The 10,818-nt window shown below is 48.1% G+C and overlaps 3 protein-coding genes across 3 annotated transcripts; 1 reads left to right on the forward strand and 2 right to left on the reverse strand.

Annotated features, from left to right (window-relative positions):
* LOC117600689 (rhophilin) lies at positions 1-8,875 on the forward strand. Its single transcript, XM_076692974.1, is given in 15 exon segments — positions 1-1,215; positions 1,328-1,443; positions 1,527-1,658; positions 1,727-1,802; positions 3,444-3,521; positions 3,602-3,985; positions 4,066-4,164; positions 4,234-4,504; positions 4,580-4,774; positions 4,848-5,077; positions 5,151-5,334; positions 7,670-8,038; positions 8,178-8,488; positions 8,560-8,656; positions 8,724-8,875. Coding segments are annotated over 15 exon segments (2,880 nt in total). The 5' UTR covers positions 1-1,029.
* tilB (touch insensitive larva B) lies at positions 1,797-3,446 on the reverse strand. Its single transcript, XM_076692973.1, is given in 3 exon segments — positions 1,797-2,266; positions 2,327-2,944; positions 3,002-3,446. Coding segments are annotated over 3 exon segments (1,359 nt in total). The 5' UTR covers positions 3,331-3,446; the 3' UTR covers positions 1,797-1,854.
* Positions 5,988-10,787, reverse strand: LOC117600994 (cobalamin trafficking protein CblD). The gene is made up of 5 exons (XM_034317158.2): positions 10,635-10,787; positions 10,351-10,489; positions 9,858-10,273; positions 9,523-9,739; positions 5,988-9,412 (listed from the first exon to the last, which is right to left on the reverse strand). The coding sequence occupies exons 2-5, from the start codon at positions 10,487-10,489 to the stop codon at positions 9,324-9,326; spliced, it is 861 nt and encodes a 286-aa protein (XP_034173049.2). The 5' UTR covers positions 10,635-10,787; the 3' UTR covers positions 5,988-9,323.
* Between the last annotated feature and the right edge of the window lie 31 nt (positions 10,788-10,818).

Genomic DNA, 10,818 nt, shown 5'->3' on the forward strand with positions numbered 1-10,818 from the left:
AGATTTTCCAGAAGTTTCCTTCGATCCGAATCGACGAATCGTTTTCGAGCAGGTTGAAGCTACGGGGGAGGACGATGAAACAAGCCCGCGTTTCCGGTTTCAACGCGAGCGTAAACAGCATGCCTCGGCTCCGCTAGACCGTGGATCGTCCGGTGAACTCTGAACGCGATTCAACGTATAACGTTAACGATCGTCGGTGGGAAAAGCGCGGTATACCTAGAAGGTCCCCGAATCCCCGATTTGTCGCCTCGCCGCGATCGTGAATGTTGTCGTTCGGTTGTTCGAGAAACAATCCCGTTAGTGGCCCGTATCTCTTCAAACTCGTTTCTTTCGATCTCCTCTTCTAGATAGAACGCGAGACACGGAAGTCTCGATCCGTTCCTCGTCGTCGGTTCTTCATCGTTCCGCTTAGTTGTCAAGTTATCGTTGAGCGAATCTCGTCGCCGGATATCGGGCAGTAACGCGATCGCGAATCGATGAAATTCTATCGAATCCTGCTGGATCGACGACGAAGCGCGCCGACCTTAAAATTACGCCGCTGGGTAGAAACCACCGCGCCCGAGCAGGGAGATAGAGCGGACGTTATCCTTCTCCCCACCATCCTGGTTGAAGTTTCTCTCCTTTCACCGAGAAGCAGCTGGCTCCGCAGAGTCGTTGGTAGCCTCGGGAAACGATGTACCACGGAAGCAACGACAGAGTTGTTTTAGTCGTTCGACGCGTTTGCGGGCAACGGTAATGTTGCCGGGGTTCGCACCGTTTCGAACGAGCGTGTTCCGAATCTCCTTGGTCCCCGTTTGCGGGCGGGAAATCGGTCGAAGGACCGGGCTGATCGTCCTTCCTGCGCGTCCGCACGCTCGTTACAGTTGGCCAGGTCGGGAATCGGCGAACCGACGAAACGTAAAGCGCAAACGTTCCGTGAACGAGAAGAACGCGAGGCTCACCTCAGCTTCCTCCGATTCGTAACCTCGAGCGGACACGGTAGAGCGCTCGATCGGAAGAGAACGCGATGCGGCTGCGGGAACGGATACTATGTTGAAGTGGGCTTACTATGCGTCTCTGTCGAATAAACGCGACGAACGGCAGCGAGAAAAGGAGAGAGAGAAGAGGACGGGAGAAAACGCGGCAACGCGATACTCGCGGATAAGAAAAGCTTCCCCTAGTCGATCGGAGGATGCGGATACCTTGCGAGAACCGTTAACGAGAAAATGCCTCGGGGTGAGAACGCGTTTCCGCTCGAGACTTCGTCGATCCGTACGCGCCTACTTTCCTCGCGATCGCGTTTTATTAAGGAGAAACAGATAATTAAGGAAATTTGAATATTCCGCAGGGTTCTGATCCGAGGGTGGCCACCTGCCGAGGGAAGCTGCAAAACAAACGCAGCAAGTTGAATCAAGAGATAAACAAGGAGCTTCGATTGCGAGCCGGTGCGGAGAACCTGTTCAAGTAAAACACCTGTTACTCCGGCTATACGTGCTTTACTCGCGTGGATCTGCTTATTCTCTACCGATTATTAATTTCATTTCCAGGGCGACCACGAACAGGAAGCTGCGAGAAACCGTCGCCCTCGAACTGAGTTTCGTCAATTCGAACTTACAGCTATTGAAGGAGCAGCTTGCCGAGCTAAACAGCTCGGTCGAATTGTACCAGAATGTCGACAGGTTGGTAAGATCCTCTTAAGAATCTTTTCATTTCGTCTTCTTAATCATACGTGCATGTGTCTTGTTAGTGATGAACCGGCGATGCCGATGATACCGTTGGGACTGAAGGAGACCAAAGACATCGACTTCCGGGACCCATTCAAGGTGAGCACCGCTTTGAACGCGATGACGAAGCCTTTCGATTCCCTGGATTTTCTCATTCTAATGGAGGCACCTCTGATGAATCTTCGAACAACTTCTCCTCGTGTTCCTCTTCTCTTCTACGATCGACGATTGGTTTCTTCGATTTTATAAAGATTCTTGAAAAATCTAGATCGTCCGAAGCTGGACCGATCTCTAGATACTCTCGCATCGTCGTCGTCGTCGGTCGTCGCGGTTCCAACGTACGAGAATGTTCCTCGTTTTTCTTGCGTATATTGCCGATGATCGGTACCGGCTTTAATCGCGGCATCGTCACCACCAATGTACCGTTCGTCGTGTTTCTCTTGGCCGTGCTGTCGTCCACCGACACCTCGCAAGGGAGAGTCAGCTGCAGCACCTTTCCCTTGATCGTCACGCGCACGTAATCGGGTTGGACGTCCACGTCGAGGTGGCAAGTGTCCAAGTATCTGAAAGCATTCGTGATCGCTTTCGCTATTCGAAATTTCTGCATTTAATCGATTGCTCACTTGTACACGGCAACCTCCAGCACAACACGATCCTCGTACTGTTCATCGTTCAGCTTGAACGACACTTTTGGCTGATTAGCATTGTACGGTTTGCCATCGGGGCTGAATAACTTCGCCTCGTTACTAATCCGCGGCTCCTCTCGATCCCTCTCTCGATTTTTCAATTCCTCTTTCCTGGATAATCGTTCGGCGATTGCGACGCGTTCTTCCGGCGTGTGACGACTGGCTCGTTTCCAGAATCTTTCGTCGTCGTCGTCTTCTTCTTCTTCCTTTTCTTTCAGTTCCTGCGAGAACCCGTAACTCAAGCAAGCGTCGTAGAAACGCGAGATCTGTAAACTCTAAGAAAATTCGTATATTCGAACCGGCAGCGAAGCGATCCTCTCGTGATAACCGAGTATTTCCGCTCTCCTCGCTTTTTCGTATCTCGCGTAGCTCTCCGCGATCTCTCCTTCGAGACGAGCGTAAACTTGCAACGCTTTGATGCGTTCGGATCGTTCGATGGGTACTCCGTCCAATTCCTTCAGCTGCGACAGTGCCGCGATTGCGTATTCTCTGTAACCATCGTAATCAGCGCACGGATTTCCCATCAGAAACAGCTGTTCCAATCGTTCGTTGCACCTGTTGGTGTAATCAATGAACTTTACTTGCGTATCTCTCTACTAATGCATCGTTTACCTTAATCTCTTGATCCCTCGCAGATCGCCGATGAAATTCACGGTCAAATCCAGCTTCTTCAGACTCTCCAATCCCTCCAAATTCTCGATCGCTTCTATATTATTCAACGCTAGATTCAGATACTCCAACTCCTTCAACCTGCTCAGATTCTCGATCCTCGACACGAGATTGTTCTGCAGCAGCAGGATCTTTAAATGTCTGCACGTTTTATCGATCAGTTCGATTTTCTCGATATTCTCTTGATGCAAAGCTATCTCCTCCAACGTGGATATCTCTCCTTCGTTGTGCTCCGAGCGTTTTCGTATCAGCTCGAGCGTGATCCTCGTCATGTTGCCTTTTACCGTGACGTTTGCTGCCGCTAAATGGTCGCTTAGCAGCGCGTTATCGATGTAACCTTCCTTGTACGAAACGATAACTCGTGTTTCCTTACCGTTTCTTGTAGGACTTTATTCTCGAGCACTACAGCGAGGATGGAGGAAACTACGAAGAAGCTATCGCGGATCTCATGGAAACTCGACAGGTGAGAAAACGAGACGTTGTCATCGCCTGGTGGTTGTATACGAAACGAGTATATACAAAGAAAGAGGAATATGTTTTCAGGCGACGAGAACACCGACCAGAGACGCGGCTGGCATCGCGTTACTGCTCCGTTATTACAACCAGCTGTACTTCGTCGAACGGCGATTCTTTCCCCCCGATCGAAGTCTAGGCATCTACTTCGAATGGTTCGACTCGCTGACCGGAGTGCCGAGTTGCCAGCGGACGGTCGCCTTCGAGAAAGCCTCGATCCTCTTCAACGCGGCCGCTCTCTACACTCAGCTGGCCGCTAAGCAGAATCGTCTGTCCGCGAGGGGCTTGGATCAGGCGATCGACGCGTTCCTCAGGGCAGCTGGTACCTTTCGTTACATACACGAAAACTTTACCAACGCACCGAGCATGGATCTTGGACCGGACATGCTCGAGATGCTGGTTCAATTGATGCTGGTACGCGTTCTTGATCCTTTCAGAGAAGAATCTCGCTGCGTTCCTACAACTCTGTACGAGCTGTTCTGTTTTTGTTTCAGGCGCAGGCAAGAGAATGCTTGTTCGAAAAGCTGGAACTTCAGTCGAGGGACGGAAGGAATATCGACGTGTCGTTGGACCTCGCGCAGGAAGCGGCACAGGTAGCTTTTTTCGTCGAATCTCGGATCGTTGTCAGTTTGATTTAATTGCAAACGATCGATCGCGTTTAGGTTGCAACGGTGTACAACGACGTCCATGGACTGATTTCGCGCGAACCCGTCCGAGACTACGTCCCCGAGACGTGGATTTCGTTGATATCGGTGAAGCGGGAGCACCACTTGGCTCTTGCTCACAAGCACCTCGCACTCGGACTGTTCGACCGTTCGATCGCCGAATGGCGCCCGGAGACGAGACTCGCTCTCGAACACGCGCAAAAGAGCGACGGGAAAACGCAGTTGGACGTGATCGTGCCGCGGGACGATAACGAGAGGCAGCTGTTAGGTGCGTAGCCCACGAGAAGCAACTCGAGCATCGAGCTTGGACGATCGTTCGACGACGATCGGCCGTTTGTTTCAGGAAAAGCCCATTTCAGGGAAGCTTTGGCGTTGCACGAAGAGAGTCAGAGGCTACAGAGGATGTGCAGAGACTTGAAAGCGAAACAAGCGCTCGCCAAGGTCTTGAAGAGAGTGCAGGAATCCACAGTGGATAGCTACAACGTGATCGGAGACGAGGATGACTTTCGGGGACTGTTGGATCCTCCAGATATTATCGGTAAGAAACGTCCGATCCACAGAGACAGATTCGTCTCTTGAAATTCTGCTCTAACGCGTACGATTTGAAACAGCTTCCACCAAGTTTCAACTGAGCATCACGCATCCAGACTTTGGACAGCACGGAGTGGACGATCTTTTCAAGTCTTTGGGCCCGGTGGCTATATTCTCGGCTAAAAGGCACTGGACGGCTCCGCGTTTAATTCAGCTACAAAGAGGACCCGACGGCGAAGGATTTGGCTTCAGCGTCCGAGGAGATGCACCCGTGATAATAGCCGCGGTCGATCATAATTCATTGGCCGACGTAAGACTTTCGCGATTCGAGAAATCCCTCGCTACGACCTCTTGGAAATAACTATCCATTTTAAATTCTCTAGTTAGGTGGAATGAAGGAGGGCGATTTCATCGTAGGAATCGGCGACAAGGACGTGAAATGGGCTTCTCACGAACAAGTGGTCCGTTTGATCAAACAGTCCGGTGATTTTATTAACTTGAAGCTGGTTACGCCTATGGATAGAAATTACTTAAAGGTGAACGCAAGCCGAGAAAACGTCGAACGGTGTTGATCGAGAGCATAGATCATAGATTAACGAGAGATTTATCGGTTCTAGAGGCCTGGTAAAGCCAACCAGCAGGACAAAGGAAGCGTCTCGGCGAGTAGCTCTTCCGGGATCTCTTCCGGTCAACCGAGTCCCGCCGGTTCCGTGACTACCGCTCACGTAGCCAAGAAGCTACCTTGGAATCCGTTCAAAAAGTCGACCACCCAGCGCGACAGCAGGGACCTGACGTTCGATAACGTTATCCTCAGATGACTTTTCGAATGCTACACGCGAGCCTCGAAAAAGCATCGGAACCGCGAACGTGCATCGATAATCCTTCGCAGACGTTCGTTGTTTTTCGAGACTCGCGTCTCGTCGATACCACGACGAGTTACCAGATCGTGCCTTTCCCTCGACGCATCTGTCAACGATTTTGTATAATATTTTATTCGACAGATACGTATACTTATCGCGCGTGCCCATACTCGATCGATTTCGAGTCAACGCGCCATTCGATGGAACTCGATGACCCTCGATACGCGATTATGTACAAACGAACGGTGAAACGAAGGATAGCGAGTGAATTTGGTGACAAATTTGTTCGACGTTATCCTTTGTGAATATACTCGTATGTAACATGCGATAATTATATTTTCTTCGAGAAGTAACGTGCAGTTTATTTTTTTTTTTTTTTCTACTGTTGCAGGACCGTTTTCCGCTTTTCATCCTTCGTCTCCTCTCTCATCCGTCACCTAAGACTCATCCATCGGTACAGAGATTCGATGAAAATCAGGTGTTTATTTTTTACTCGTCTCGAAGAGCCTCGAGGCTAAGGTTGAGTAACGAAGAGGACGTGCGCTATCTTCGTCTCGTTTTCCTTCCTCCTGCAAGCGCACGTATTATTCGGATGATTTGAGAAAGCGTGCTCGCGTGTATACGCGGCAAGGCGTACGGTAGATAGAAAAGAGTAGAAAGGTAGGGTACCCGGTGCAATCGAAGCGCGACTTTCACCGAGCCAAGGTGGTCGTGATACACGATCGATTACGCAAGCGTGTAAACGAACGCGAACGAGCGAATGGGCTGAGAAGAAACGCTAGTCACGTGTAACTTGCGATCGTGGACCGTCCACGGCCACGTTAACGCGTATTCTTTTTCACGCGGAAACGCGTTAACCGGGGTCACCGGAACAAAAAGTACGTCTAACGAAACAAAAGGGTAGTGACGCAAATAACGATGCGCTGCACAAAAACAAGCGCGTCTCATTGAATTCGGTTGTTCGCAGCATTCGACACGCTGGGTAAAGTTCATAGGTTCTATTCGAGACTCGTAACGCGACGAGGAAAGACCCGATAGCCTTGATGCTCAACGAACCGGCCGAAAATGGGATCGCGGTGAAAGTACAGTCTAGGAATTACGAGAAGAAAGTGAATCTTCGAGTGGCCGTCAAATTCGAAAAAACGAAATAGCATAGAATCACCCGCCTCGCTCTGAATCGGTTGATTTTTTTTCCCGTTCGATCGCGCGATTAAAAATGAATCCGGATGGTGTGCAGGAGAAACGGAAACAGAGGAGGAAGAAATGACGGAAGAAAAAGCAGCGGTAAGAGCGTGTAAAGGAAAAGGTGCGGTAAGAGTGGCGCGCGTACCACGATCTGGCCTTAAATTGATCGGGCGGGTAAGTAAGCGGGTTACTTCGATCCAAGTTGGTCGACGAGTAAGATTTCTCGGTAGAACGCGTATACTACTGGTGAACGACCGAAGGAACCGTCCGTTTCCGCGGTTCTAACGCGTTCGTTCGAATTCCAAAAGCCAACCACGCGTACCGATCGAGAGAAAGTTCACGCCGCAATTTCCGATACCTCCAACTACGCGCGTCGTTGGTGTTTCTTCGAGGAGAAAGGTCCTCCAGTTCCGGCGAATGTTATTCCATCATGATCCTTGTGCTCGCGTTATTCATTCGCGTTCCACTCGCATAACGAGCACGAGGACGACGCGAGAAGCGGTCGAAGAGTGCTAGAAAGCGCCGCGAAGAATCGTCAGGACAGTTATTCTTTCTCAAGTAGACCGATGTCGGACTTTCTCCTGAACAACGAGTCGACAAATGGCGTAAGAAGTGATCGTGTCTCTCGTAATCGTTGGTAGCTTGCTTGAAATTCGAACGAGCGAAACGAGGACGCGGCAAGGAAGGGAGGGAGCAGGAAGAGGAGGAGGAGGAGGAGGAGGAGGTGGAGGAAAAGAAGGTGAAGCAGCAGGAGGAGGAGGAGAAAGAAGGGAACTGAAAACGCAAAGCAAAGCGTAAGGAAAGCATCGGTTGTCGTGTCTAGTTCTTTCCGAGTAGAAGAATGGCCAAGTCGGGAGAAGAGGATTACGGATGTGCACTAAACGAAGACACGGGGACGATCGCTCGAGTTGAACTCCGCGAGGATGATGCGATCAGGGAACAAACGTTGGACCAATTCCGACACTGGATTCAAAAGCATCCCGCTATAAAGCGCTGCAGAACAGACTCGGCCTTTCTCCTCAGGTTCCTTCGAACGAAGAAATTTAGCGTGCCGATGGCGGAAGAGATGCTCGAACGCTACTTGACAATTAGACAATTGTATCCAAATTGGTTCCAAAATCTCGACATCGAGGATCCGGACATCGAGGCCATCATCGACGCTGGCTATCTGGTGCCGTTGATGGAACGCGATCATCACGGTCGTCGGGTGATACTCTCTTGCGCTGGTAAGGATCACGGATTTCTATTTCACATTTGAATATGTACAACTATTTTTTTTTTCTTTTTTATTGCCTTTTTACCCCGTTGTTTCCGGCCATTCACGTTACGCAACTTTTACTATACGTCTACCGTTTTCTGTTCGAGGACGCTTCGATCCGTACAAGTACACGTCCGCTCAAATGGCTCGAGCTCACAGCTTGGTAGTAGAAGCTCTGATGGACGACGAGGAAAATCAGGTTCGCGGCTACACGTACATCAACGACGAATCCGGACTGACGATGGGTCATCTCAGTGCCTGGTCTCTAACCGATATCCGTAATATGTTACGGTGCATCCAAAACAGTACACCCATGAGACACAAGGAAACGCACTTCGTCAATATTCCAAGTTACGCGACCAAAGTCATAGAGTTTGGCATCTCCCTTCTTAACGACAAGTTAAGAGCACGAATCTTGGTACGTATTCCCGCGAACGAATCCATGAACGTTTTCTTAGATTCATCTTCTGAGTTTTCTTCTCACCGAAGGTACACAAGAGCCTGGAGGATTTGAAAGCGTCCGTCCAGGATCCAAGAATTTTGCCGAAAGAATACGGAGGAGAGATACCGCTCAGCGACATGATCGGTACGCGTTTCGTCCCGATCCTCGGGTAACGAGTATTTAAAATTATCGAGTATTTCTTGTGTTTCAGCTGCTTTCAAGAAAACCTTGAAGGAACAAAGAGACCGTTTAAAAGCGCTCGACGACATGTACATTGAGATCTCGTCGACGGAATGTCAGCACACTACGAGCGATACTCTAAGCGGTATACCTGGTTCTTTCCGTAAACTGGAAGTTGATTGATCCTCCTCTCTTTATCTCTCGTTGATTTTTATACAGTCGCGCTGTTACTTGTTCGCGCTCCTAGTTATTTATTGTTATCTCGATGTATCAGAATTCTTCTGCCGGTGGTATTAGTTACCTACTATCGTTTCGATTTTTATATGCGACATAGAATAAGATGCGACGATTATGCGCATCGTTAGCGAAATAATTTCATGTTATCTTTTTTTTCTTTTTTTTTTGTTTTTCCTGTTCTACGGTATAGAAACGGTAAAGGTGTATGGCATACGTCCATTCGTGGCAATGTTGAGCATGAAAGAGGAACGTTTAGAACGCACGATTGTTTCAAACATCCTTTCTGTTGATAATTTTATACAAGTTAAACCCAACAATTTATGCTACATCTTTATCGGAGGATAAAAGTAATATAACGCGTTCAAATGTACACTCTATCGACATTGTTCTTTGTTCAAACTTCGTCCACGGTTTCGAGCTCGCATTCGCGCAGAATTTTTTCCAAGAAATCTGCATTTGAGGGTGCCGTAGTGTAAAGGCTACCTGTAACAAGCATAAAACAACATGGTTTATTTAGATCGTTCGAAAGCGGCAAACGACCAATCAATTACTTATCTAAGAAATATAAAGCATACGTTTACGCTTACACTTACCTAGGAAGTGTTTCACATTATTGTCGGATAAAATAACTTTGCAATTATTTCTGTGTAATATTTTAAATCCTAAACAACGGAAACGTTCGTCCGTTTTATAAAGAGTACTGTTCTTCTGCAAGTTCAAGTGCGGTTGTCCGCTGAACGGATTGATAAAGTCTGCCCAGTATCCCATTCCCTGCAGTTTCGCACAGATATCCGAGGCTGCTAATACAAACTAAAGGAAAGAGTAAGAATAAATTTTCCCTGTAAATCGAGCCGGGTTACTTTATCTTTTCTGATGCGTACACCAGCAGGAACATTCGTGCTCTTTGATCCTGGTCACGGTCACTTACGTATTTCGTTAATTTTTCCGTTTCTAATTCTCTGTTCCATCTCATTATTTTTGCATTGACCGCTTGACTGATAGTAATTATAGTGAGCTGTACCGAACCGATGTCTAAGCATCCTTGAAACAATTCCCCTATACCTTTTCTCAACAATAGCGGACATTCTTGAGCGACACACCGAAGGATCGGTTGTCGATTGTTGCTTCTCGAACGATTTAACGGATGAAGGGTTTTGTTTGATTCAGTGTCTACGGAAAGCGATCTTTCGTCGTTCGGGAAATTAACTAGCTCCGTTTTCGCGTGGGCAGTGGTGGTCACGTCCGACCAAGCGGGACCAATGCCTCCTGGCATATAAAATCTAAACCCTCTCGGTGTTAATAATTCCCAATTCGAATTTATTCCAAGCACAGCACCATCTACGTCTAAAAATCAATCGTTTTACGTGAATTTGATCGAGATATTCGCGTAGAGTCAACTACAAGTCAACGAATACGCTTACCATCCAAGTTTTCACTATTTGTTCCAACGATCTTATACGTGCTCGTGCTTTTGTCACTCCGTCGGGAGTAATGATTTTTCGAGAGGTAATTATATAGTGCCGTGGCATTGGTTTTCCTTGCATGATTGAAGCAAAGCATCTGAAAACAATGACGTCGCTTAGGTTATGTTTTGCGATTGCTCAGGACACCAATGACAGAAAGTTGCAGCGACGCCATTTACGGCTGTCCCGCACTTCTCGATATTGTGGTCAATTTGGTTTATGGGAGAAAAGTGCGCGATTACCGTTGGGTCCTAATTCACATGCTGGATTAAAAATTTTCGTATCGAAAACACTGTTTAGCGCTTTGAATATTTAACCTTGAAACGCGTCCACAATTATTCGTATACTTTTACATACATAGGTAAATATGGATCATTTTTTATTTGACCAACCAGACATCATACCTATCGTGCGACGAGTTTTCGT

This window comes from Osmia lignaria, chromosome 16 (genome assembly GCF_051020975.1).
Source record: "Osmia lignaria lignaria isolate PbOS001 chromosome 16, iyOsmLign1, whole genome shotgun sequence".
Classification (NCBI taxonomy): Eukaryota; Metazoa; Arthropoda; class Insecta; order Hymenoptera; family Megachilidae; genus Osmia; species Osmia lignaria.